The 26,682-nt window shown below is 45.4% G+C and overlaps 1 protein-coding gene across 1 annotated transcript in view; it reads right to left on the minus strand.

The window, feature by feature from the left end:
- The window catches only part of LOC134337657 (protein polyglycylase TTLL10-like), a 28,556-nt gene extending 6,030 nt beyond the window's left edge, over positions 1–22,526 (minus strand). The window contains exons 1-8 of the mRNA XM_063032849.1: positions 22,435–22,526; positions 19,689–19,807; positions 17,773–17,893; positions 14,842–14,927; positions 12,382–12,553; positions 8,812–8,983; positions 4,694–4,834; positions 1,295–1,411 (exon numbers count right to left, since the gene is read on the minus strand). Of these exons, the coding sequence (XP_062888919.1) occupies positions 1,295–1,411; positions 4,694–4,834; positions 8,812–8,983; positions 12,382–12,553; positions 14,842–14,927; positions 17,773–17,893; positions 19,689–19,807; positions 22,435–22,526 (1,020 nt within the window). The remainder of the gene's footprint in view (positions 1–1,294; positions 1,412–4,693; positions 4,835–8,811; positions 8,984–12,381; positions 12,554–14,841; positions 14,928–17,772; positions 17,894–19,688; positions 19,808–22,434) is intronic.
- Between the last annotated feature and the right edge of the window lie 4,156 nt (positions 22,527–26,682).

The following is a 26,682-nucleotide window of genomic DNA, read 5'->3' on the forward strand; positions in this document are numbered from 1 at the left end:
TTACCTGGCAACTGCCTGTCAGCCGGGGTGAAGATCCCAGGAAAGTGCCATTACCTTCTTTATCTTGGGCAAATGAGGACGTCAGCAGGATAATTAAGCCTAGAAAGCAAGGCCGTTTCCATCCCAGTGAACCCAATGTTTTCATGCGATCTGTACCCAGGATGTTGGGGTCTCCAAGGCCACCCTGGTCAGTGGGAAAACCACCCCCCTTCCTGCAGCTCCAAGATGATCTGAACTGTCCCAGGCACCTTAGGGACTTGGTTCTGGTTGTATTGTGGTATGTGTAATGTTCAAGAAGAAATGTCAGGGGTCAGAAGTCAAGGGTTAGGAGTAGGATCGAGGTGATGGAGAAGGGGCAGGTTAAGGGTTGGCCACTGGAGATTTTGGATGGGAAGGGGAGGAGAATAGTCAAATTTGTAGTTGGGGAGTGGGTGTGATGTGACATACTCCTCACCACAGGCCAGCAGCCAACTGTTTCAAGGTTAAAAAGTTCAAAGTGCAAAGTAAATTTATTTTCAAAGTAGGTATATGTTACCATATACTTCCCTGAGATCTGAAAAGCGGGCATTCTGGGAGCTGGAATAGGCAGTGTGAGTCTGAAGGGACCACGGTGGAAGACCATGCTGAAGGGGATGGGGGTGTGGAATCAGCTGCCACATAAAGGATTTCACACTACAAAGTACAACTAAATGTGATGAGTGGAGGTGCAGCACGCATTGGGCTTTCGAACCAGCCAAAGTTCCCTCCATGTTGTGTACACAATGAGCTGTGGAGAGCATTCTAACTGGTTACATCTCCATCTGGTGTGGAGGGGCCACTGCACAGGATCGGAAAAAGCTGCAGAAAGTTGTAAACTCAGCCAGATCCACCATGGTCACTAGCCTCCCCACCATCGAGGACATCTTCAAAAGATGATGCCTCCAAAAGGCGGCATCTATCATTGAGGTCCCCAATCACCCAGGACATGCCCTCTTCTCATTGCTACCATCAGGGAGGAGGTACAGAAGCCTGAAGACACACACTCATCGATTCAGGAACAGCTTCTTCCCTTCTGCCATCAGATTTCTGAATGGACATTGAACCCATGAACACTATCTGAATATTGTTTTGTTCTCTTTTTACTTAATTTAATTTATAAATCTCTTCACCATTTACAATTTTTTTATTATTGCTGCAACGACAAAAGTCACAACATATGCCAGAGATGTTAAACCTGATCCTGATTTTGATTAAATGCCCTGACTTCGATAATGAACCAAAGCTGGTGACAGAGAAGAAGGAACCAGGACGTTACCTTGAAGTCGTGATCAATGATAAAGTCGCAGCCCAACAGATCGAATAAGCCAAGTTTACATTCCAGTCTCCCTTTGACAGCAGAGAAACACTGCGCCATGATTTGCTGCATTCTCTTCTGCAAGGAAGGGGCAGAGTTTTCAGTAGCACTTTTTCATTCAGTCTCCCGATCTTATTTCCAAAGGAGAGCACTCATACACTTTCCCACCATCACCCCCCCGCCCCACAACATTCCTACTCCCCCCTGGAGTGATAGAATCACAGAGCATTAGGGGTCAGGAGAACCCCTTTTGGCTCACCTTGTCTGTGACAACTTTTACCTGAGCAGCTCACTGATTCCACCATTCCGCAGCCTTGCAAAGTCTTTGACTGCAGTTACTTATCCAACTCCCTGCTGATGGGTCTTGGAACCCGTTCTAGGTCAGGCTGAAGATGAAATAACTAGAGGCTGTAAGTATAATTATCATGCCAGAAACGAGATCCAATTCCAGACTGACTGACCTACTGCGGTCCTGAGGGTGCTACACTTCAACGTGGGGTCCATTGGATAAGGCATTAAACTGTCCGTTCTTCACAAAGAATGTAGAAGATCCCAGTGGTTACCCTGGGACCACGTCCTAATTCTGCAGCAGTCTTCAGAAAAACAAAGGGATTTTCTTGAAGTTCTGGCCAATGTTTTTCTACCACAGGTTATCTGATCTGTTTATGTTATGGTTTGCCAGACATTGCCATGTGTTAATTAATTGTACTTTTCCCTTTGTTACAACAATGACTGCTCTTCTAAAACACTGTGCAGTCTGTAAAGTACCTCGGCAAGTCCTGAGACTATGAAAAGTCCACATCTATCTGGATTGAGATCCCTGATCCACCTCTCAGATTCAGAAGTCAGGTAGTGCCTGACCCGTTCGTGGGCTATTACGAATTCTCCGGGTAGTGCTCCACACTAGTTAACCCCCTTACCCCAGCCCCTCCATCCATTACCCCAGTCACTGCAATACTCTGTAAAACACTTTAAACCACTATTTATAGAAACATAGAAAATAGGTGCAGGAGTAGGCTGTTCGGCCCTTCGAGCCTGCACCACCATTCAGTATGATCATGGCTGATCATCCAACTCAGAACCCTGTACCTGCCCTCTCTCCATATCCCCTGATCCCTTTAGCCACAAGGGCCATATCTGACTCCCTCTTAAATATAGCCAATGAACTGGCCTCAACTGTTTCCTGTGGCAGAGAATTCCACAGATTCACCACTCTCTGTGTGAAGAAGTTTTTCCTCATCTCGGTCCTAAAAGGCTTCCTCTTTACCCTTAAACTGTGACCCCTCGTTTTTCTGGACTTCCCCAACATCGGGAACAATCTTCCTGCATCTAGCCTGTCCAATCCCTTTAGAATTTTATACGTTTCAATCAGATCCCCCCCTTAATCTTTTAAATTCCAGAGAGCATAAGCCTAGCCAATCCAGTCTTTCATCATATGAAAGTCCTGCCATCCCAGGAATCAATCTGGTGAACCTTCTTTGTACCCCCTCTATGGCAAGAATGTCTTTCCTCAGATCAGGGGACCAAAACTGCACACAGTACTCTAGGTGTGGTCTCACCAAGGCCTTGTACAACTGCAGTAGTACCTCCCTGCCCCTGTACTCAAATCCTCTTGCTATGAATGCCAGCATACCATTCGCCTTTTTCACCGCCTGCTGTACCTGCATGCCCACTTTCAATGACTGGTGTATAATGACACCCAGGTCTCGTTGCACCTCCCCTTTTCCTAATCGGCCACCATTCAGATAATAAACTGTTTTCCTGTTCTTGCCACCAAAGTGGATAATCTCACATTTATCCACATGAATTTGCCCACTCACCCAACCTATCCAAGTCACCCTGCATCCTCTTAGCATCCTCCTCGCAGCTAACACTGCCACCCAGCTTCGTGTCATCCGCAAACTTGGAGATGCTGCGTTTACATTGTAATATAAAGCTGTTTACATTGTAAATACATGCCAGGATTTATGTATCTATGCACACTGTATTCCATGTCTATACTTTACCCTCTGACTTTATTTTCATGTAATTCTTTATAATTGTTAAATGTTGTTTTCGTTGCACGCCGTAACGACACACCACAGCAAATTCCTAATCCACATGAGCGTGAATGGTGAATAAAGTTGATCCTTGATCCTGTGTGCACCCGAGGCAGCAGGTCACACAGAGAAGCTCTCCGATCCTCGGAGGTAGGAAGTGAAGGGTACCTCAGCACCCAAAGGCGCACTTAGGTCTAACAGAATTGGTGAACTTTATACATCAAGGAGCCACAGGCCTAACCCGAAGCTCGGTGACAAGCGCTTCTCATCCCCAACACCGTAGCGGTTGACACGGCTCTACTACAGCTGGAGGCATCGGATCCCAGCATCCTCTGTGAGGAGCCTCTGTCCTCCTCGTGCCATACGGGGTTTTCCCTGGGGTGCTCCACAGTCCAAAGCCTTGCCGGGTAGGTTAATTGGTCATTGTAAATTGTCCCGTGATTAGATTTGGGTCAAATTGGGGTTCTTGGGGGTTGCTGGGCAGTGGGGCTCGTTGGGCCAGAGGGTCTATTCCACACTGTATCTCTAAATAAATCAATAAAACCATTGAATCAGTGCTTCTATTCAGCATGAAGCACAGATAACTCGCAGCCTGAGTGAGAAAACAATTGTCTGACTGGCCAAGAGGCCGGGGGCAGCACATGTTGCCATGGAAACCATCACTGACCCAGAGTCAGGAGGTGGCCTCACTCACATCTGGAACAACTTTTCCTAGTTTGTTCAATGGTTCCATCCGACAATATTTAAAAAGATCATGGGACCAATTCCCAAAGCCAGCCTAGAGAGCACAACCCAATCCAGTTAGACCATAAGACACAGGAGCAGTATTAGGGCCACTTGGCCCATCGATTCTGCTCCTCCATTCCATCATGCCTGATTTATTTTCCCACTCAACCCGTTCTCCTGCCTTCTCCCCACAACTTTTGACGCCCTAGCTAATCAAGGACCTAACAACCTCTGCTTTAAATATACTCAATGTCATAGCCTCCACAGCTATCTATGGCATTGAATTGCACAGATTCACTACCCCCTGGCTTTCGAAATTCCTCCTCATCTCTGCTCTAAATGGATGTTCCTTCATTCTGGTCCCACTATAGGAAACATTCTCTCCACATCCACTCTATCTAGGCCTTTCAATATTCGATAGATTTCAGTGAGATCCCCCCTCATTCTTCTATGCACCAGTGAGTACAGGCTCCGAGCTATCGAAGACTCGTTATACATTAACCCTTTCATTCCTGGATCAGTAAAGGCCAGCGTATGTAGATATGATTACAGAGCACTATCCGGTGAGAGCAGCAGGTAGGGAACACACACTTACAGCAAACACAGTGAAGACCCAGTCCTTTGGAAGACCTTTTGCTTCCCTGTACTTCTCATTAATGTAGTCGTTCAGGTGTTCCATCGACCACACCGTGTCCTCCTTCATGTCACTATACCTGGGGTTCTTTTTCTGGATGGCCTGTGGGTGAAACAAAAATCACAAGACGGAAACTAGTGAAATCAAATTGCTTCTTCAGAGCGGCAGGGGACCAGCAGATCTTCTGGAAAGTACAAGGTGAACCATCCAATGGCAGAGGCAGGAGGGCATCTCAGGCTGTGGTTGTGGCAGCGATGGACAGACAGTAAGGGGTCTGGGGATAGAAACTGTACCTCAGCGAGGAACAGGTTAGGTTACAAAGATACAGGCCGTTCCTCCTGGGCCAGAGGAAAGCTCTTTGTTGTTGGTGTGACCACCCCACTTATTCTGCCAGCGACTGAGCACTGGAAAACCAGTGTTGGGGCACTGGCGAATCTCCAGTCTGTCTGAATCTTCTCATCCGTGTGTCTGTTCCCAAGTGCATCGGGTGTTGGAGCAGTGGCAAATCTCTGATCCCTCTCATCCGTGTGTCTGTATCCATGGGGGAGATTCAAACAAGAGGATATGAGTTGAGAGTTAAAGGGCAAAAGTTTAGGGGTAACATGAGGGGGAACCTCTTTACTCAGAGAGTGGTAGCTGTGTGGAACGAGCTTCCAGCAGAAGTGGTTGAGGCAGGTTCGACGTTGTCGTCTAAAGTTAAATTGGATAGATATATGGACAGGAAAGGAATGGAGGGTTATGGGCTGAGTGCAGGTCAGTGGGAATAGGATTGGGTAAGAGTTCGGCATGGACTAGAAGGGCCGAGATGGCCTGTTTCCGTGCTGTAATTATTATATGGTTATATAAGTACATCGGGTGTTGGAGCAGTGGCAAAACTCTGATCCCTCTCATCCGTGTGTCTGTATCCAAATGCAGCTGGTGGCTCTCTGACCACATTGTTCCCTTTCTATCACAATATGTTGGGCAACTCTGAATCGCATGATTTTGTTTGATAATGGTCCTATAAAGCACCTTTGGACATCTTACAAAATGAATTTCCTTTGACGTGCTTCCCTCACTGCTGGTGAATGTTCGCTTCTCTCAACCAAAAACTGGGTGAACCAGAGAGGCAACATCTTCACTCAGAGGATGGTGAGAGTGTGGAACGAGCTGCCAGTGGAAATGGTGGATGTGGGTCTGAGTTCAACATTTAAGGGAAGTTTGGACACTTACACTGATGGGAGGGGTATTGAGGGCTATGGTCTGTGTACAGGTCGGTGGGATTAGGCAGTTTAACAGTATGGCATGGACTAGAAAGTCTTTTATTGATCTATTATGATTTTTATTCTGTAGATTTATTGTGTATACCCACAAGAAAATGAATCTCAGGGTTGTATATGCTGACATATATGTATTTTGATAATAAGTTTACTTTGAACTTTGAAGGGCCTTTTTCATTGCTGTAGTGATCTATGATTCTATAACTATGACTCTGTTTGCTTCAATCACAACAATTTTTGTTCTGAATTTAGGAGGTATAATCCTCTTGAAGGTTTACCTCCTTACTGATGGTCACAGCTATATTGCCTGCTTTCTGCAAGAATGTGCGATGCGGTAAACCACGCTTGTTGAAACCCACTCCTTTCATTGACCAATAACTCGCTCATTGGGCAAAGGGCAAATTTCGAGTTGGTGTGTTTGCAGACAACCAGTGCCAGGAAACGTCAGGCAAACATCTGGTAGTTCAGGGCATTCTTGGGCAGATGACGAGGTTTACTAGGGTAAACAGTCTTGGGTGGAGCACAAGGTTTACTAGGTAAGCCAATATTGAGTAACCAACAAAAATGTCCTTTATTGTTGAATGGAAACATGAGTGAATGTGAGCAATAATCAGCATGGCTATGGGACATATTCAAACTGCTCTGCCCGAGCCTGTGTCTTAAGGGATTGAAATTCCGACAGGAGTTGTTCAGACTCAGGTTCTTTACAAACCAGGACAATTGCTTCATAATCTTCAATGAAAATTACCAGAGGATCAATTGAAAGGGTGGAGAGGTGGTCATACTGAGAGGGTTTGGGAAAGCTGTTGATGTGGGTATTTTTGGCCCCTCTCTGGGGCTGCTGGGTAGTTGGTTCGGTGCTAATGAACACCTGCCCTGAATTGAGCTGGGCTGCCCCAGTCTCAGCTGCACAATTCCCCTGTGCGCTGCAGAGACACGCACAAACAACAGAGAATCTACAAACTCCTTTCAATTCCTGGTATAGAGAAGGGTTTGGTTTGTGCGGCAATGAAAATCAGGTGGGGAGAAAAAAAACACAGCCTCCCTCATCAATCTCCGCTCTCTCTACACAGAGTCAGAATCAGGTTTAATATCGTATGTCGTGAAATTTGTTGTTATGCGGCAGCGGTTCATTGCAATACATAATAATAATAATTGTAAATTACAGTAGGTATATATATTAAAAAAGTTAAATAAATAGTGCAACAACAGAGGGGAAAAAAATTGAGATAGTGTTCATGGGTTCATTGTCCATTCAGAAATCTGATGGCGGAGGGGAAGAAGCTGTTCCTGAATCGTTGAGTGTGGGTCTTCAGACTCCTGTACCTCCTCCCTGATGGTAGCAATGAGAAGAGGGCATGTCCTGGGTGATGGGGTCCTGACTGATGGATGGCATCTTTATGAGGCATCGCTCCTTGAGGATGTCCTGGCTGCTGGGGGGGCTATTGTCCATGGTGGAGCTGGCTGAGTTCACAGCTTTCTGCCGTTTATTTCGGTAGCCACCCCCACACCCCGCCTCCCCCATAGCAGACAGTGAGGTTTCCTGTTAGAATGACAGCGTCTGTAATGAGTGAATGATGTGATAGGGATTTTGTGGTTAGTCTCTTTCTGACTTAAAGGGAATTTAATTGAGGAGAAGAGCTGGTCCCTTGCAATGGGGATAGAGGGTTACAGAACACGGGCAAGGCAGAGCTGAAGTTAATACGGGAATGTATGTAACTAATAATCACTTTGATGTCATTTGATTCATTACAAATTAGCTTGATAATGTAATAGTTTGTATTATTTGAAATGATAATTGGCATGAAACGTAGCTTGGTTATTTACACTTAGAACTGAGACGGATCGGATGATTTTCAAGTCTCTTACTGTCACCTGGTAAATTATTATTTAGAGCTGTGTGGTTACACAGAACAGAGTCAGAATCAGAACCAGGTTTACTGTAACAATGACACATTTCACAACTGATGTCAGTGATTATAAACCTTTGTGTGAAACAGGCCATTCAGCCCAGTTTACCCTGCTGCTCACCTGATCCTGCCCTGTTTGCCTCTGTCTGAGACTTTCCTATCCACATACCTGTCTTAATGTCTTATTAACTGCTCGCTGTACCTGCCTGTTGCTACAGCACTGACTGCTGTACAAAGAAATCCTTGTGCATGAACACTTCATACACTTTCATGTTTACTCTGCGTTCTTGTTATTTTCTACTGAAGAAGATCAACCTTAACGTGAATGTGGTGGGGATTCTGTGCACTCAGATTGTCTAAAGCGCCCTGAAACCCCTCTGTGTTCTCACTGTTCACAGTTCCAACCCACTTTGTGTCATCAGCAAACTCAGGTAGATTGCATTTGTTCCCCTCATCCAGACAAACCGACCCTTGTGCCAGCCTCTGCTCCCTGCAGTATCCCACTGGTCACTGACTGCGTCCCCTTTATTCCCACTCTCTCCTACCAGCTGTTCAACAACTCTCCATCTATGCCAGCACGTTGCTCCCAGTCCCACGTGCCTTAATGTTACAGAATAATCGCTTGTGTGGGATTTTAACAAGGACCTTCTAAGGGTTTAAATCCACCACATACACTAGTTGTCCCTTCTCCATTCTATCAGTTACACAGCCAATTATCTCCTGTAGATTTGTCAAACTCCCTTGCGTAAATCTGTCTGCACTTTGTCCTCCTGCATTAACACTGCCACATGTCCAGTTATCAATACTTCATGCTGTAGCATCTACAGAACTATCTACACACTTCTGATTTATCAATGTTATCATTCAGAAGGGAAAATGCCAGAAGATATTTTCTACTTGTTCAACCCACCTGATTAGTCAGGTGACTTGTCAGATCATCGGAGAGCAGATCGTATTTATTACAGGACAATTTCACATAACCATGACAGAAGAAGATCATGTAAGGGGAGGTGCAGGCGATCAGGAAGAAGGAGCGGACATCAAACTTCCGCCCGTCCAGGAGCAGCGGTTTGTCCAGGTATCTGTCAGTGAGAAATGAAATCAGTGTAGTTGGAACCCACAGGATGAGAGGAGTGAGTGCTTCGTCACTTCCCGACTCCACTCGTGTCAGCAGCAGAGATTTCATCTTCAGTTCTCAAACCAATCTGCAGAGAGGGAGCAACCTCCGCTGGAACAGACACTGCCCACCGTCCCACAGGAACATCCCTCAGTGTCTCAAATAAAAAGGAGCAGGAGGAGGCCACTCGGCCCATCAGTGCCGCCCCACTATTCATTATGATCAAGGCTGATTGATACAGGAGTCAACTCCCCGTCACCCTCAGTTCCTCGATTCATTAAGGGCTTATCCATTCCCGCCTAATGACACTGCCTCCATCACCCTGGGCAATAGAGAATTCCAGAAAATTAACTCCCTCTGAGGGAAGGCATTTCTGCAGACCCATTTTAAATGACCAACTCTGTACTTATTTACTTATTTTTGAGATAGAGCGAGGAACAGAGCCCTCTGGCCCTTTGAGTCGTGCTGCCCAGAAATCCCCCAATTTAACCCGAGTCTAATCACAGGACAATTTACAATGACCAACTAACCTATCAACCGGTATGTCTTTGGACTGTGGGAGGAAACCAGAGCACCCGGAGAAAACCCACACGGTCACGGGGAGAACGTACAAATTCCTTACAGACAGCAGCGGGAATTGAACCTGGGTTGCTGGTTCTGTAAAGTGTTCTGCTAACCACTACACTTCAGTGCTACTACTGTACTGTTCCTGTGTCTCTCCCAATGGTGAAAACATCTGTACATCTCCCTGTTAACCCCCTAACCCCACCCATCCATCACCCTTAGGTCCCCAAACCCCACCCATGTATCACCCTTAGGTCCCCAACCCCCATCCATGTATCACCCTTAGGTCATCAACCCCACCCATCCATTACCCTTAGGTCATCAACCCCACCCATCCATCACCCTTAGGTCATCAACCCCCACCCATCCATCACCCTTAGGTCCCCAAACCCCACCCATGTATCACCCTTAGGTCCCCAACCCCCATCCATGTATCACCCTTAGGTCATCAACCCCACCCATCCATTACCCTTAGGTCATCAACCCCACCCATCCATCACCCTTAGGTCATCAACCCCCACCCATCCATCACCCTTAGGTCCTATGTGTTTGAAAAAGGTTTCCCTCGCATTCTTCTAAACTCCAAGGATTGAGGAATCCTGTTGGCAAGGAGAGACGGGCCAGGTGGGAACGGAAGACGACTGAGGAGTCAGTTAGCTGGATTATGACATCACAAGATAGGACAAACAGAAGGGATGAGTTTCCCTTGAAAGAGAAATCAGATATCAGGGGATATGGATTCAGGTCATTGATAGAGAATTAATTGAGATTAACTCTCAGCATAATTACACAGTCCCTGGAGAAGATCAGACCTGTGACCTACAGAACAATGGACCAGCTACTGGGCAAGAATACAATGGGCTGTGAGGCCTGTTACAGCTGGATGTGTCTACAGTCTATCCAAAGTGATTTCTTGAGGGAGGGCAGGTGGTAGTTTGAGGATACAGATTTCTGATTGGCCAAAGAGCCAACACTGACAAGCAAATGTGGCAGCAAATGGGTGCAAAGTGACCTCCGGACACAACGATGGCATATCAGCGGAGGGATGAATATTGGGGGAGAACCACTGCTGTCCTTTGAAAACTTTTCACAAGATCTTCTGCGTTTCTGTGAGAAATGCTTACAGTCATGTCTGAGTTTCTGAGGCTGCAGTGTACAGGAGGGACAGACAATGGCAGGGGGTCCTGAACCTAAAACCTTTCACCCAGACGTGTGCCACACAATAATGTACACTACACTGTCTGTGATCTGATTCTTGGTGTGTATTGTACAGGTCTCAGGTTGCCTGACAGTCTGATTGTATCTCGGTGTGTACTGTACATGGTTCAGGTTGTCTGATAGTATGATTGTATCTTGGTGTGTATTGTACAGGGTTCCAGTTGTCTGATAGTCCAATTGTACCTTGGTGTGTATTGTACAGGTTTCAGGTTGCCTGACAGTCTGATTGTACCTTGGTGTGTATTGTGCACAGTGCACAGGTGGTAGAGAATTGCTTCTCTGAGTGGAGGCCTGTGACTAATGGTGTGCCACAGGGATCAGTGCTGGGTCCATTGTTATTTGTCATCTATATCAATGATCTGGATGATAATGTGGTAAATTGGATCAGCAAGTTTGCTGATGATACAAAGATTGGAGGTGTAGTAGACAGTGAGGAAGGTTTTCAGAGCCTGCAGAGGGACTTGGACCTGCTGGAAAAATGGACTGAAAAATGGCAGATGGAGTTTAATACTGACAAGTGTGAGGTATTGCACGTTGGAAGGACAAACCAACGTAGAACATACAGGGTTAATGGTAAGGCACTGAGGAGTGCAGTGGAACAGAGGGATCTGGGAATACAGATACAAGATTCCCTAAAAGTGTCGTCACAGGTAGATAGGGTCGTAAAGAGAGCTTTTGGTACATTGGGCTTTATTAATCGAAGTATTGAGTATAAGAACTGGAATGTTATGATGAGGTTGTATAAGGCATTGGTGAGGCCAAATCTGGAATATTGTGTTCAGTTTTGGTCACCAAATTACAGGAAGGATATAAATAAGGTTGAAAGAGTGTAGAGAAGGTTTACAAGGATGTTGCCGGGACTTGAGAAACTCAGTTACAGAGAAAGGTTGAATAGGTTAGGACTTTATTCCCTGGAGCGTAGAAGAATGAGGGGAGATTTGATAGAGGTATATAAAATTATGATGGGTATAGATAGAGTGAATGCAAGCAGGCTTTTTCCACTGAGGCAAGGGGAGAAAAAAACCAGAGGACATGGGTTAAGGGTGAGGGGGGAAAAGTTTAAAGGGAACATTAGGGAGGGCTTCTTCACACAGAGAGTGGTGGGAGTATGGAATGAGCTGCCAGACGAGGTGGTAAATGCGGGTTCTTTTTTAACATATAAGAATAAATTGGACAGATACATGGATGGGAGGTGTATGGAGGGATATGGTCTGTGTGCAGGTCAGTGGGACTAGGCAGAAAATGGTTCGGCACAGCCAAGAAGGGCCAAAGGGCCTGTTTCTGTGCTGTAGTTTCTATGGTTCTATGGTTCAGGTTGTCTGACAGTTTGATTGTATCTTGGTGTGTATTGTACAGGTCTCAGGTTGCCTGAGAGTCCTATTGTACCTTGGTATGTGTTGTACAGGGTTCTAGTTGTCTGACAGTCCGATTGTACCTTGGTGTGTACTGTACAGGGTTCAGGTTGTCTAATAGTCTGATTTATCTTGGTGTGTATTGTATAGAGTTCAGGTTACCTGACAGTCTGATTGTACCTTGGTGTGTTTTGTATACGTTTCAGGCTCCCTGACAGTCTGATTCTACCTTTGCACGATTCTGTTGAAGGGTAAACTGCTGTAACTCATCCTGCCGTTAGCGTCCAGCTGCACGCTCTCTACCTTTCTACGGAAGTCCAACAAGTCTTCTGGACACTTTAGCAGGAAGATGCCTCGACCCAGGTTTGATCCACCAGGTTTGGAAATCCAGACTGATCCATCTGTGTGAACAGAAACAAGGATAACATTCCTTTGGCAGAAGGAAATAACCCATCCTAGAAATTATAAAGTTGATTTAATTTCACAGATTATTGTAGAGCCAGAGGAAAGGGCTAACAACATCAACACTCCAACCCTACCTCTACTGGTCATGGTATCGGAGACTAATCCCCAGTGACACTGGCAGACTGTTGTTGTTTGGTCCATCATATCTGTACTGAGTATGATGACAAATTAAACTAATTCTGTCTGCCTACTCAATGATCCATATACCTCCATTCCCTGCATATTCCTACATCGATCTGAAAACCTTTTTAATGCCCCCCTTGTATCTGCTTCCACACTTTACCCAGTGGTTCATTCCAGGAATCTGCCACTCTCTGTGTGGAAGAATTCCCTGCCACTTGTGGAGATTTGTCCATACATTCACTGACTGATTATGTACATTTTTCAAAGCTGCACCTTCTCATCCTTGCTGGACATGAAATCTATTGGGATAGTAATGTCATGTTGATATCCCTTCATGTACAAGCGATGTGATCGAACATTTCTCTTTGGTTAGGACAACACCTCTTCCTCATCAGTCTTCATCCCATCCATTATCTCTGCTGTCAGATCATTGGGAGTGGGCCAGAGGTGGGAGTGGGAGTGTCAGGCTTTGGCTCAAAGGAGTCTTCAGCTCGGAAGAGACGTTGGCTCTGGGTAAGTTGTCCGGGTAAGTTTCTGTTAAATTTACTGTATCGGGGTACTTAGTGTAGTTTAAATGGCCATTGTGTGTCCTTCATGCCAGATGTTGGAGACCTGGGAAACCCAGATTCTCCCAGGGAACTACATCTGCATGAAGTGCATCCGGCTGCAGCTCCTTGAACCCATTTTAGGGATCTGGAGCAGCAGCTGGATGACCTTTGGTTTGTACGGGAGAATGAGGAAATTATCAATCAAAGTTACGGGGCTACTCCCAACGATCTACACCCAGACCGTAGCCCTCCATACCCCTATCATCCATGTACCTATGGAAACTTATCTTCAAAGCTGAAATCAAAATCGCAGGCACCAATTGCATTGGCAGCTTATTCCACTCTCTCATCACCCTCTGAGTGAAGAAGTTGAATGTGATAAATGTGAGGTTATCCACTTTGGTGGCAAAAACAGGAAAACAGATTATTATCTGAATGGTGGCCCATTAGGAAAAGGGGAGGTGCGACGAGACCTGGGTGTCATTATACACCAGTCATTGAAAGTGGGCATGCAGGTACAGCAGGCGGTGAAAAAGGCGAACGGTATGCTGGCATTTATAGCAAGAGGATTCGAGTACAGGAGCAGGGAGGTACTACTGCAGTTGTACAAGGCCTTGGTGAGACCACACCTGGAGTATTGTGTGCAGTTTTGGTCCCCTAATCTGAGGAAAGACATCCTTGCCATAGAGGGAGTACAAAGAAGGTTCACCAGATTGATTCCTGGGATGGCAGGACTTTCATATGATGAAAGACTGGATGAACTAGGCTTATACTCGTTGGAATTCAGAAGATTGAGGGGGGATCTGATTGAAACGTATAAAATCCTAAAGGGATTGGACAGGCTAGATGCAGGAAGATTGTTCCCGATGTTGGGGAAGTCAAGAACGAGGGGTCACAGTTTAAGGATAAAGGGGAAGCCTTCTAGAACCGAGATGAGGAAATACTTCTTCACACAGAGAGTGGTGAATCTGTGGAATTCTCTGCCACAGGAAAGAGTTGAGGCCAGTTCATTGGCTATATTTAAGAGGGAGTTAGATATGGCCCTTGTGGCTAAAGGTATCAGGGGGTATGGAGAGAAGGCAGGTACAGGGTTCTGAGTTGGATGATCAGCCATGATCATACTGAATGGTGGTGCAGACTCGAAGGGCTGAATGGCCTACTCCTGCACCTATTTTCTATGTTTCTATGTTTCCCCTCGTGTTCCCCTTAAGCTTTTCACCTTTCACCCTTAACCTATGAACTCCCTCTTGTTCTAGTCTCACCCAAGCTCATTGGAAAAAGCCTGCTTGCATTTACCCTATCTATACCCCTCATAATTTTGTATACTTCTATCAAATCTTTCATCATTGCCTCGTGCTGTAGGGAATAATGTCCTGGGGCCTTTTCACTTTCTCTGGTGGAATCACATCCTTTCTACAGTGTGGTGACCAGAAATGCACCTTGTTGTGTGGTTAACAAGTGTTTTTTAAAACTTGTAACAAAACTTCTCAACCTTAATATTCAATGCCTGCCTGATGAAGGTAATATTCCAATAGGCTGGGAAGAAATAATACCTCCCATAATTTCCAGGAAAGCCAGACGTTCACTTTTCACATCCATGCGATATGTTTCAGGATAAAATTCTTCCACCTTCAAGATCCTGGAAACAAAAGTTAGTGTTTATGTATTCTGTAGGTCTCCACAATGAAAGTAGCCAGCATAATAGGAGCTCCCATCCACCCGGACATCCTCCTCTCTTCTCCCCTCTCCCATCAGGCAAAAGTTACAAAAGCCTGAAAGTATATACCACTAGGCACAAAGACAGCTTCTCACCCCCTGTTTTCAGACTATTAAATGGTTCCCTAGTATGACAAGATAGGCTCTTGACCTCACAGTCTACCCCACTGAGGCCTGCACTGCACTTTCTCTGCAGCTGTTACACTTTATTCTGCATTCTGTTATTGTTTTACCTTGTTCTACCTCAATGCACTGTGTTACGATCTGATCTGTATGGATGGTATGCAAGACAAGTTATTTTCACCAGGCTTTAGTACATTTGACAATCATCATCATCATTATGTGTCATGTCTTTGACCATAATTGCTCTTGGCAAATTTTTCTGCAGAAATGGTTTGTCGTTGCCTGCTTCTGGACAGTGTCCTCACAAGACAGATGACCCCAGCCATTATCAATGCTCTACAGAGATTGTCTGCCTGGTGTCAGTGCTCGCATAACCAGGCCTTGTGATATGCACCAGCCGCTCATACGACCATGCAGCACCTGCTCCCATGGCTTCACATGACCCTGATCGGCGATGGGGTAATAAACAGGTGCTACCCCTTGCCCAAGGGTGACCTGCAGGCTAGCGGAGGGAAGGAGCACCTTATACCTCCTTTGGTAGAGACATACCTTTACCCCACCACTCCGCATTGGACAATAATGAACCAATTTATCTCCTTGCTAATTTATTTACCAGAAGATTCATGGAGGTATTCAAAATTCTGAAGATTTTAAAAGAGGGTAAAAGATTTTCTGCTGCTGAGAGGGTTGGTAACCAAATGACACAGATAATAAGAACTAGTCATGAGCCCTGCTGGCCCGTGTGGTGAGCTGCAGAGTGTGGGGTTCCTACGTTTCTAGAACACTTGTATCTGTTAATTGTCTTATTTTCAGTTGTTAACCCCATTTGGTTCCCTAAGGCTGTCATAGCTGGACAAGCTCCCACTACCTATTAAATGCTCCCAATGGTGTGTACTGCGAATAGCCTCTGACAACCACGTCCAGCTCCTGGCCTTCACGCGTGGTTTAACTACTACGCCTGGCAGAACCGTTTCTATTGAAGGGGCAAAGGCAGATTACCGTTGCTGTAAAACCAGTCACTTTGGGCTCATCATCTGTGGTTGGCAGCTCATCCAGGAGAAGAAAAACTCTGATCTCGAACCTCCACGGCCTTGTAGCTGTACCCACTCATAGGGAAGGCTTTGGGAGTAAACCCCGAGGGAAAAATCCGGAGCTGGAGTCCTTAAGGCAACATTGAGTTCAATGCTGACTGGCAACTCCTGCAAAGCTGCTGGTACCAAACTGTATCGGTCTCTGCCGTTCCTTTGGGTTCATCAGATGCATGGAGAGGGGGAGCTTGCTACATGGGCAACAGCTTGCTCTCCATATCGTACTGCCCAGACTTGCATATCTAGTCAGCTAGGATGCAATATCCAAGGTCAACCCTGACTGACGGAGGCCTCAGAGAACCCCTTCTGCTTTCTGGGTAATCTTCTCAAGTTTCTTTTGACTGGCATGGGTTTTCCATATACTGTGATTAGTTAAAGTGGACTTCTGATTTGTGCTTATCACGGGATCCTTGTTCTGAGAAAGTTTTGTCTTGTGGGGTCGCTCAGTCGATCCACCGATATTCTATGCATAATCTCTTGTTTCCATTTCTACATGGGAGTCTGCCATCACTCCGCACCTGGGTTTGGTTGTTGCCAGTGCACGCCACGACAGAAACAAGCATGACAATTAGAGGTGCTCTCAGGAGTACCGTTCCCACCCAGGGATGTGTTGTGGTTTGCTGTGCATCACCTGAAGGAGCAGAGGAGACCAGCTCATCGGACTGTACAAACGCAGAAGGACTGAACTGCAAAGAATTTTCAGAGCTATAGGACCAACGTGCTGGTTCAGGTGACTAGGAATAGTAATGTGAATGAATGTGGTGGAAGTTTGTCTCGGGTAGTGGTCAACAGTGTCTGCTCAACTGTCCAGTCAGATAGTTCATCGTCAAGACAATAAGACAATAAGACCATAAGACCTAGGAGCAGAATTAGGCCATTCAGCCCATGGAGTCTGTTCTGCCATTCCATCATGGTTGATTTATTATCCCTATCAACCTCATTCTCCTGTCTTTCCCCTATAACCTTGATGCCCTGACTAATCAAGAACCGATCAACCTCTGCCTTAAATATATGCAACGACTTGTCCTCCATAGCTGTCTGTAGCAATGAATTCTACAGATCCCCAATTCCCACCCTCTGGCTAAAGAAATTCCTCCTCACCTCTGTTCTAAATGGATGTCCCTCTAATCTGAGGCTGTGCCCGCTGGTCCTAGACTCCTCCACTACAGGAAACATCCTCTCCACATCCACTTTATGTAAGCCTCTCAATGTTCAGTAGGTTTCAATGAGATCCCCTCCTCATTCTTGTAAACTACAGTGAGTACAGGTCCCGAGCCATCAAACTCTCCTCATACATTAACTCTTTCATTCCTGGGATCATTCATAAGAACCTCCTCTGGACCCTCTCCAATGCCAGCATGTCTTTTCTCAGATATGGGGCCCAAAACTGCTCACAATTCTTCCCTTCTGGGTTCCAGCAGGAGCCCTATCCCAGTCACTAAACAGTTTGTGCAAGGATCAAAGTTCAGCACATCTTTACTCTGGGCTGTGAAATGCTTCTCCCTGGCCATGTGAACAACCACTCTGGCAGAAAATTAGAAGAAGGAGATGATTTACCTTGGATTCATAATTGTTCCATATTTGGATACTGCCTGTTGGTAGTTCTTTAGGACAGAAGAGAGGCCAACTTTGGTGGTGAGTAGCTTATTGTTTGGGATCTGGTTTAAAAGCTGCTTACCTGTCAGATTAATAGATGCAGAATATTATAATCATCAATGAAACATCACAACAATGTCAAATGTAGTTTTTGGAAACAGCCAATGTTGACCAACCTCAAACCTGTCATGTTAGTGGTTTCTGTCCATTCTCACATGTTTGGTGTACAAACACAGGTCAGACAGCACCAATGCTCTGATAACGCAGTATCTCGTTATCTCCTGACGGATGTCAGAGGCTACGCCACCATTTATTAACCCTCCCTTGTTTCCCTCCACGGAGTAGACAATTATTATTCCCTCACATCCCCTCAGGGTTTGGGTGGTCTAGGGGATGCTGGTGTAATGCAGTGGTTAGGTGTGGCTGGAGACACATAGGCTAGGCTGGTGACGGACAGCAGATTTACTCCTCTAAATAGCCCTTTAGACTACCCAAACCCCTAACGTTAAACTCTAAACTTAAACTTAACCACTGCCTCATACCACCAGTCAACTATACCACCCAAATCCTAACCCTAAATAAGTGACTTTTTAAATTCTTTAAGATTTAAGATTATTTAATGTCATTTCCAGTACACGAGTGTAAAGGAGAATGAAATAATTGTTACTCCAGATCCGATGCAGCATAAAAAACACCACAATAAATATGAATACATGAGATAGCGTATATACTGTACATACATTGATCATATGTCCATAAAGTGATTAAACATCTGCTGAAGGCGTGTGAAGAACAACAGGCTGGTGGACAGAGACCCGTACTCGTGCTCAGTTTGTAGGGGATGGTCCACAGTTGTGTGGATGTATCACAATGAGCCTGAGTGAATGCAGAACTGGCTGTACTGATTCACCTCCGATTACTGGAAACCGCATGGCTAGATACCGGATAATCAGTATACACAAAGGCACTGATAACTGTAGTAACATCTAAACCCACGTCCAGACGATGGAACAAGGACACACTGTGCTGAAGCCCTGCGTCCACTGGCTTCAGACAAGATTCAAGATTGTTTAACGTCATTTCCAACACACAAGTGTAAGGAGATCAAAATAATTGTTACTCCAGATCCAATGCAACACAAAAAAAAGTAAGATAAAGAACACAAAAATAAAAATCATGATAAATATAAATACATAAGATAGCATATGTATGTAGATTGATACTATGTGCATAAGGTGATGGTAGGCTGTACATAAGGTGACTGACAAGATGTAATAAAGTAGTGGTCGAGTTAGTGGGTGGAGGTGTTGATCAGCCTTACTGCTTGGGGAAAGTAACTGTTTTTGAGTCTGGTGGTCCTGGGGTGGATGCAATGTAGCCTCCTCCCTGATGGGAGTGGGACAAACAGTCCATGAGCAGGGTGGGTGGGATCCTTCATGATGTTACTGGCCCTTTTCCAGCACCTTTCTGTATACTTGTCCTTGATGGTGGGTAGGCTGGTGCTGGTGAGGCACTGGGCAGTTTTGACTGTCCATTTTTGAGCCTCCCTGTCCACCGCAGTGCAGGTTCCATAATGCAGCCTGTTAGGATGCTCCGTCACTGCATGGCATGGAAACTGCACTGAGGCAGACAAGAAGGCTCTGCAACTGGACGGGGCAGTGAGATGCGATTCACGGTTTGTAAAGAGAATGTGCAAGGTGCACTTTATCACTGCATGAAGGGAAGGGAAACAATGAAAGATGAACAAATCTTCATTCTTAGATATTACTGGAGTTAGAGAGCAGTGTACTCTCCCCTCAGCAGTGAAACAAAACAATCCATTCGAGATCTGAGATCGTCTTCCCGCCTGTAGTAGGTTACTTGCAAAGGGCCTTTACCTTCTTGGAAGTATTGGAAGTTGGACGATACATTGACTTCACACCACTTTAACAAGTAGTCACATCTGTTATTGTCGTTTATTCTCTTCCAACCCCTGCTCTCACAAAAGCTGACAACTCTGTGTTAAAAAGAAATAGTTTTACATCTTAATGTGCAAGAGTGAATGCTGAACCAACCCAATAAACCCATTTTCCTTGTGTTTCCTGACCGTACATGACTGGCTTGTCACTAAGGACATTCTCAGATTTCCACAGGTTACCATGGGGAGAGTACTAACTGGTTGTATCATTGTCTGGCATGTGGGGGGGGGTGGCGGTTAGCTACTGCATAGGATCAAAGTAAACAGCAGAGAGTTGTAAACAGGTAGCTCCATCGTGAGCACCAGCCTCTGTAGTACCCAGAACACCTTCAAGGAGCGATGCCTCAAAAAGGCAGCATCCTTCACTAAGGACCCCCATCACCCAGGACATGCCTTCTTCTCATTGCTGGCATCAGGAAGGAGCTACAGGAGCCTGAAGGCACACACTTGATGATTCAGGACCAGCTTCATCCCCTCATCCATCTGATTTCTGAATGGATATTGAACTCATGAACATGACCTCACTACTTTAATTTTTTTAATATTTGCACTGCTTACTTATTTTGACTATTTAATATGTATATAGTTACTGTAATTCATGTTTTTTCTATTATTATATATTGCAATGTACTGCTGATGCAAAGACAACAAATTTCATGACATATGCCAGTGATATTAAACCTGATTCTGATTCCTGAAGCCCAGTGATTAATGCCTTCCTGAAAAATGCTCCCCAGCTGCTCGATACGGCCGATATACACGGTGTGGGTGCGGAGTCCTGCCTCCAGTCAATGGCCCTGGTTGTCGACTACCTGGGAAACATTTGCCAGGTGGCACTAGCACCCGATAATTATAAAGAGAGACTGGATAAAATGGGTTTGTTTCCTCTGCGCCAGAGGGTATGAGGGGTAACCTGAGAGGTCACAAAATGACAAATGGAAGATAGTTAGAGGCATTTCCCCACGCTGATGGACCTTGAAACAAGAGGCAGTGCTGATAAGCTGGAAGGAGGGAGGTTTAGAGGAGACCTGAGGTTGAATATTTTCACACAGGGAGTGACTGGAGTCTGGAGGGTGCTACCTGAGGTGGTGGAGGAGGCAGGTATTTTCATGACATACTGTTAATGAATCATTTGGTTCACCAAGAACTGGAAGACTGTGGCCCATCTGCAGATGGGTAGGTCAAGTATTGATAAGTAGGACGGCTGGAACGGACAGTGTGGGCCGAAGGCCTGCTTCTCCTCTGTAACATTGCTACTGGCACTGAAGGTGTAGATGCTAAATTTGTTAATGACACTAAAACAGGGAAGAGGCCAATTGTAAATTGTATAGAAGCAACACACACAAAATGCTGGAGGAATACAGCATCTATGAAAAGAAATAAACTGTCAGGGTTTCGGGCCGAGACCCTTCATCAGGACGGGAAAAGAAAGGGGAGGATGACAGAATGAAAACGAGAGGAGAGGGGAAGGAGGACCAGCTTGGAAGTGATAGGTGAAGCCAGGTGAGTGGGAACGGTAAAGGGCTGGAGAAAAAGGAGTCTTCCGAGTGAGGCCAGCAACAACGGTGAAGGAAGAAACCCCCGTTCTTTGAAGAAGGAGGACATCTCCAGATGTCCTGGAAAAATGTCATTTTGGGAAAAGATGCGGTAGGGATGCAACTGAGAAAAAGGAATTGCATTTTTATAGGAGCCAGGGTGGGAAGAGGTACTGTCAAGCTAACCATGGGAATCGGCAGGTTTATGTAAAATGTTGGTTGACAGTTTGTCTCCAGAGATCAAGAAAGGGGAGGGAGGTGTCATAAATGGATCACGTGAATTTAAGGGCAGGGTGGAAGTTGGAGGCAAAGTTGATGAAATTGACGAGTTCAGCATGGGTGCAGGAAGCATCACTGGTGTAGTCTTTGATGTAGTGTAGGAAGAGTTGGGGAGCATTGCCAGGGAAGGCTTGGAACTTGGCCTGTTCTATGTAGCTAGCGAAAAGGCAGGCATAGCTGGGGTCCTTGTGAGTGGAAATGGCTACCACTTCTGTTTGGAGAAAGTGGAGGAGCTGAAGGAGGAATTTGTTGAGGGTGAGAACCAGTTCTGCAGATGGGGGAGGGTGGTGGTGGAGGCGAACTGATAAGGTCTTTTGTTGAGAAAGAAGCGGAGAGCTTTAAGGCCTTCTTGATGGGGGGGGGGGGGTAGAAGTGTATAGGGACTGAACAACTGAATAGCCATGGTTAAAATGAAGAGGTTATGTCCAGGGATTTGAAAGTTGTTGAGGAGATTGAGAGCATGTGACATGTAGGTGGGAAGGGACTGAACCAAAGGTGGATAGAATGGAGTTGAGGTATGCAGACATGAGTTCGGTGGGGCAGGAGTAGGTAAAGATAATGGGCCTACCAGGACCATTGTAAAGGAGAATTGAGGAGGTTACAGAAAGATACATTATAGCTCTGTGAGATGGTTGGAAAAAATCAACATGCCCCAATTCATAAAGAGAAAGGAAAAATAACCGAGTGTCATTGTGTATGGCTGGGGAAGTTTCATTTATGTAAGTCACTGATGAGACCAGAGAAGGAACACTCCTATAATACTGGTCAGGAAGTGTGTTACTCTATTAAACCAGTTCAGAGAAGGCTCACTAGATTTACCTTATTGATCTAATTATTTAATATGCAGATTACCTTTTGAAGAGAGGTTGGGCAGGATATTGGGACATGGCTGGGCGGGCACTGTGCTTGGCATGGATCGGTTGTGCAGAGGGGCCTGTCTCCATGCTGTATGACTTCACTATGTTGAAGTTTAGAAGATGAGAGCTGATGGAGACCATTGTGTGTGTCTAGCCTGTAGCTCATACAAGTCTCTGAGTGCATTCAGATGTGAGATCTTCCTCAGTGCTGCTGAGAGATTGTGGTGGTGTCCCTGGACTCCTGCCCTCAGAGCCAGTGGCAGAGAGATCCCCCATGTGTTTTCTCTTTGTTTTCTGTTTCAGTTAGACCCTGTCCCTGACATCGCGGATGCGGACCCTGTCCCTGACATCGCGTGTGCGGGATCTGTCCCTGACATCGCGTGTGCGGGCCCTGTCCCTGACATCGCGTGTGCGGGCCCTGTCCCTGACATCGTGGACGCGGGCCCTGTCCCTGACATCGCGTGTGCCGACCCTGTCCCCGACATCGTGAACACAGACCCCTCTTGTAACATTGTGCTCTGTGCATATTGTACGTGTGATATTATTCCAGAACACTTATAACATTTTTCATCCAGCCTCTCCAATTTGCCACAATAAAATCCCTTTCTAAATAACTGAGCCATCTGTGAAAAAGACAGTATTATGGATAACTTCTAATGAAACTACCTCAATACCTACAAGTCAGTCCCATTTGTTCCAGAAACATAGAAGCTTGGCTGGCAGTCCTCTTCCCTCCTGGGTCTGGGGGCCTTGGGTGTTACGGAGGCCTTTGGTTTCTGGAGAGGAGTCCCATGGCAAGGTTTTGCATTTTCAGGTTTAGTTTGAGCAGCGTCAGTTCCTGCAGGGACAAAAGGACAGTATGGTGGTGGAGATGAAGGACATCTCTTCAAAAACGCCACAAGTACAGTATAGAATCATAGAGCTATCCAACCAAGCACCAGGCCCTTCGCCCATTCTGCCCATGTCGACCTTTCCTGCCCACCTGCACATTTGGCCCACATTACTTCCATATCCTTCTATGTCTTGGCCACAACCAATGTGCTGGAGGAACTTACCAGGTCAGACAGCATCCGAGGATGAAATTTGCTCTGTGCAGTGAGCCTGTGTGAGAACGTTAAATATTAAGAGTTGACAAACTTTTTGAGGCTGATATTCCCACATGCCAAAGGTGAATTGTTGAACTTCCCTTTGTCAGTTTTTAACCGGGGTGAGTGTGGATTGAGTAGGGACTCAACGGTTGGATTCTCACAGTTTGCAAACATGTTTGATAAAATTCTGTGAAATAAATGTAAGAGACCAACCTGAAAAATTGCTGGACACCTGCCCAGGTTTTCTGCATTTTGGATGTGGACTTGGACTATAGATTTTTTTCTCAGTCTTATAGTGTTTTGTATTCTGTGTTTTTCACCTGATTATTCTCATTTTTTTGTGTGGGGGGTGGGATTTGGGGACCGAAGTGCCTGTTCCGTTTTTGTTCATTTTTTGCACGGGGGGGGCGTGGGATTTGGGGGCCGAAGTGCCTGTTCCATTTTTGTTCATTTTTTTTGTACGGGGGGGCGCTGGATTTGGGGGTTGATGATTATGCTGCCATTCTTTTTTCATTCTTGGTTTTGTGGCTATCTGGAGAAGAACAATTTCAGAGTTGTACCTTTTGATAATAAATGACCTTTAACCATTGACCTTTCCAGGAAGGGTCTTGGGACCTGTTGTATTGCTAAGGACGTTAGCTTTCAACTCTATTGTAATGGAAAGGTAGCTTATAACTCTTTCTGAAGATGTAATAGGTCTTGCATTCTCCCTGTGATGCGTTGTGATGCTAATGGTGATGGTGATCTTCCTTAAAATGGTGTTGCTGAACCTGTCAATTTTTCTCTAACAGCAGGGTTAAAATTCTTCACTAATTCTTGCTTACTACTCAGATATTTAGACATCCGAGCCTAGTGTGCACGTGAACTGCAGAACAGGGAAACTAATTGAATAAGACACCAACTTATGAGGGTCAAAGTTCAAAGTGCATTTATTATCAAAGTATGTATATCATATACAACCTTGAGATTCATCTTCTCAAGGTGATGCATCAGTGTCTCTCTCAGCAGGACATTCTAATCACATTATCCCACAGTCCCAGGAAGTGTTCAAGCATGGACACAAATGCATAAGAACCACAGATGTACTTGCTGGCATCCCATGTAACTTGGGGCAATTATAGAACTGTACAGCATAGAAACAGGCCCTTTGGCCCATCTAGTCCATGCCTAGCCATTTAAGCTGCCTACTCCCATCACCCTGCACCAAGACCATAGCCTTCTATACCCCTACCATCTACCTATCCAAACTTCTGTTAAATGTTGAAATTAAGCTCACATGCACCACTTGCGCTGGCCACACATTCCGCACTTTCATGACCCTCTGAATGAAGTTTCCCCTCATATTCCCCTTAAACATTTCATATTTCACCCTTAATCCATGACCTCTAGTTGTAGTCTCACCCAAACTCAGTGGATAAAGCTTGCTTGCTTTCTATACCCCTCTATCAAAGCTCTTCTCAATTTTCTACATTCCAAGGAATGAAATTCTAACCTATTCAATCTTTTTTTATAACTCAGGTTCTCCAGACTTGGCAATCTCCTTGTAAGTGTTCTCTGTAATCTTTCAAACCTAATTTACATCTTCCCTGTAGGCAGGTGACCAAAACTGCACGCAATACTTCAAGTTAGGTCTCACCAACATCTTATACAACTTCAACATAACATCCCATCTCCTGTACTCAATACTTTGATTTATGAAGGTCAACCCTATCAACCTGTGATGCCACTTTCAATGAACGAAGGACCTGTACTGCCAGTTCCCTTCGCTCTACCGCACTGCTCTGTGCCCTACTTTCAATGATTGTCACTGATCATTGTCTAACAAGAAACAGAATGAAAGATTCAAAGTACATTTATTACTAAAGTATGTATGCAGAACACAACAGCACATTTCCTGATACCCTCCCAATTTATTTCTGCAACAGTCCATAACAGTACAACATTATGTAGGTAGCCATTATGGTACTAGTCCATCTCAGTACCATCCTGCTGTACAAAACGATTACAGATTCAAACAATAACAGTGCCAACAAATCCCATGTTCAGTCACTTTATTAATCTTCGATGCCTGTCTATCACAGCAGTCAACTGTAACCCAGAGGCATTCTGTACAGTGTCAGTCTATCCTGTGCCAATCATGTTAACAGTCACCACACAGTTATCTCCCAGCTCCAGTCCATCATAATAAGCATCAATCAGAGTGCCAAGCCAACACTGTGCCAACTCCTCACAACGCTAAACCTCACAGAAACAGCTCATCACACTGACAATCGAACATGATAATAATGTCTCCTCAGCTCAAGCTGTCCTAATGCCAGTCACTGGAGTAATCCATCACACAACAGCACACATAATCTGCTGCTGTAGCAGTGTGTTACAGGAACGCCCATCTGTGTCCCTGCAGAGCAATCACATCCTGTCCCTGTACGAGGAACACAACAAACAGGAGCAGGCGTGGGCCATCTGGTGAAGGATTCAGCCTGAGGTGTTAAATCGGCTTCACTTTTCACAGAGGCTGCCTGACCTGACCTGCTGGGGATTTGCAGCATATTCTGCTTTTCTGTCACAGTAACAATCTCAGTGTTAGTCTGCCACAGTGCTCAGCTATCATTGGTCCATTCCATATCAGGGCCAAGCTATCATAGGTCAATTCCAACACAGTGCTAAGCTATCATTGGTCCATTCCACATCAGGGCCAAGCTATCATGGGTCAATTCCAACACAGTACCAAGCTATTATTGGTCCATTCCACACCAGGGCCAAGCTATCATAGGTCAATTCCAACACAGTGCTAAGCTATCATTGGTCCATTCCACACCAGGGCCAAGCTATCATAGGTCAATTCCAGCACAGTGCTAAGCTATCATTGGTCCATTGCATCAAAGTGCCTTGCTATCATTGGTTCATTGCAACACAATGCTAAGCTAGCATTGGTCCATTCCACCTCGGTGCCAAGCTATCATTGGTCCAATAATCAATTCTTGGGCTTCCAGCTAGGTACAGATATTGCTTATAACCGACATTTCAATGACAAACTCTGCCATTTTCTTCAGGGAAGATGCCTGGCCATTGCCAGTTCAGTGGTATTCATACCCCCTGAGTCTATCCTTCCTGATTGGTTAGTCCTTATCCAATCAGGTTTCCCATCTAGTTTA

The sequence above is a fragment of the Mobula hypostoma genome, chromosome 25 (assembly GCF_963921235.1).
Source record: "Mobula hypostoma chromosome 25, sMobHyp1.1, whole genome shotgun sequence".
Classification (NCBI taxonomy): domain Eukaryota; kingdom Metazoa; phylum Chordata; class Chondrichthyes; order Myliobatiformes; family Myliobatidae; genus Mobula; species Mobula hypostoma.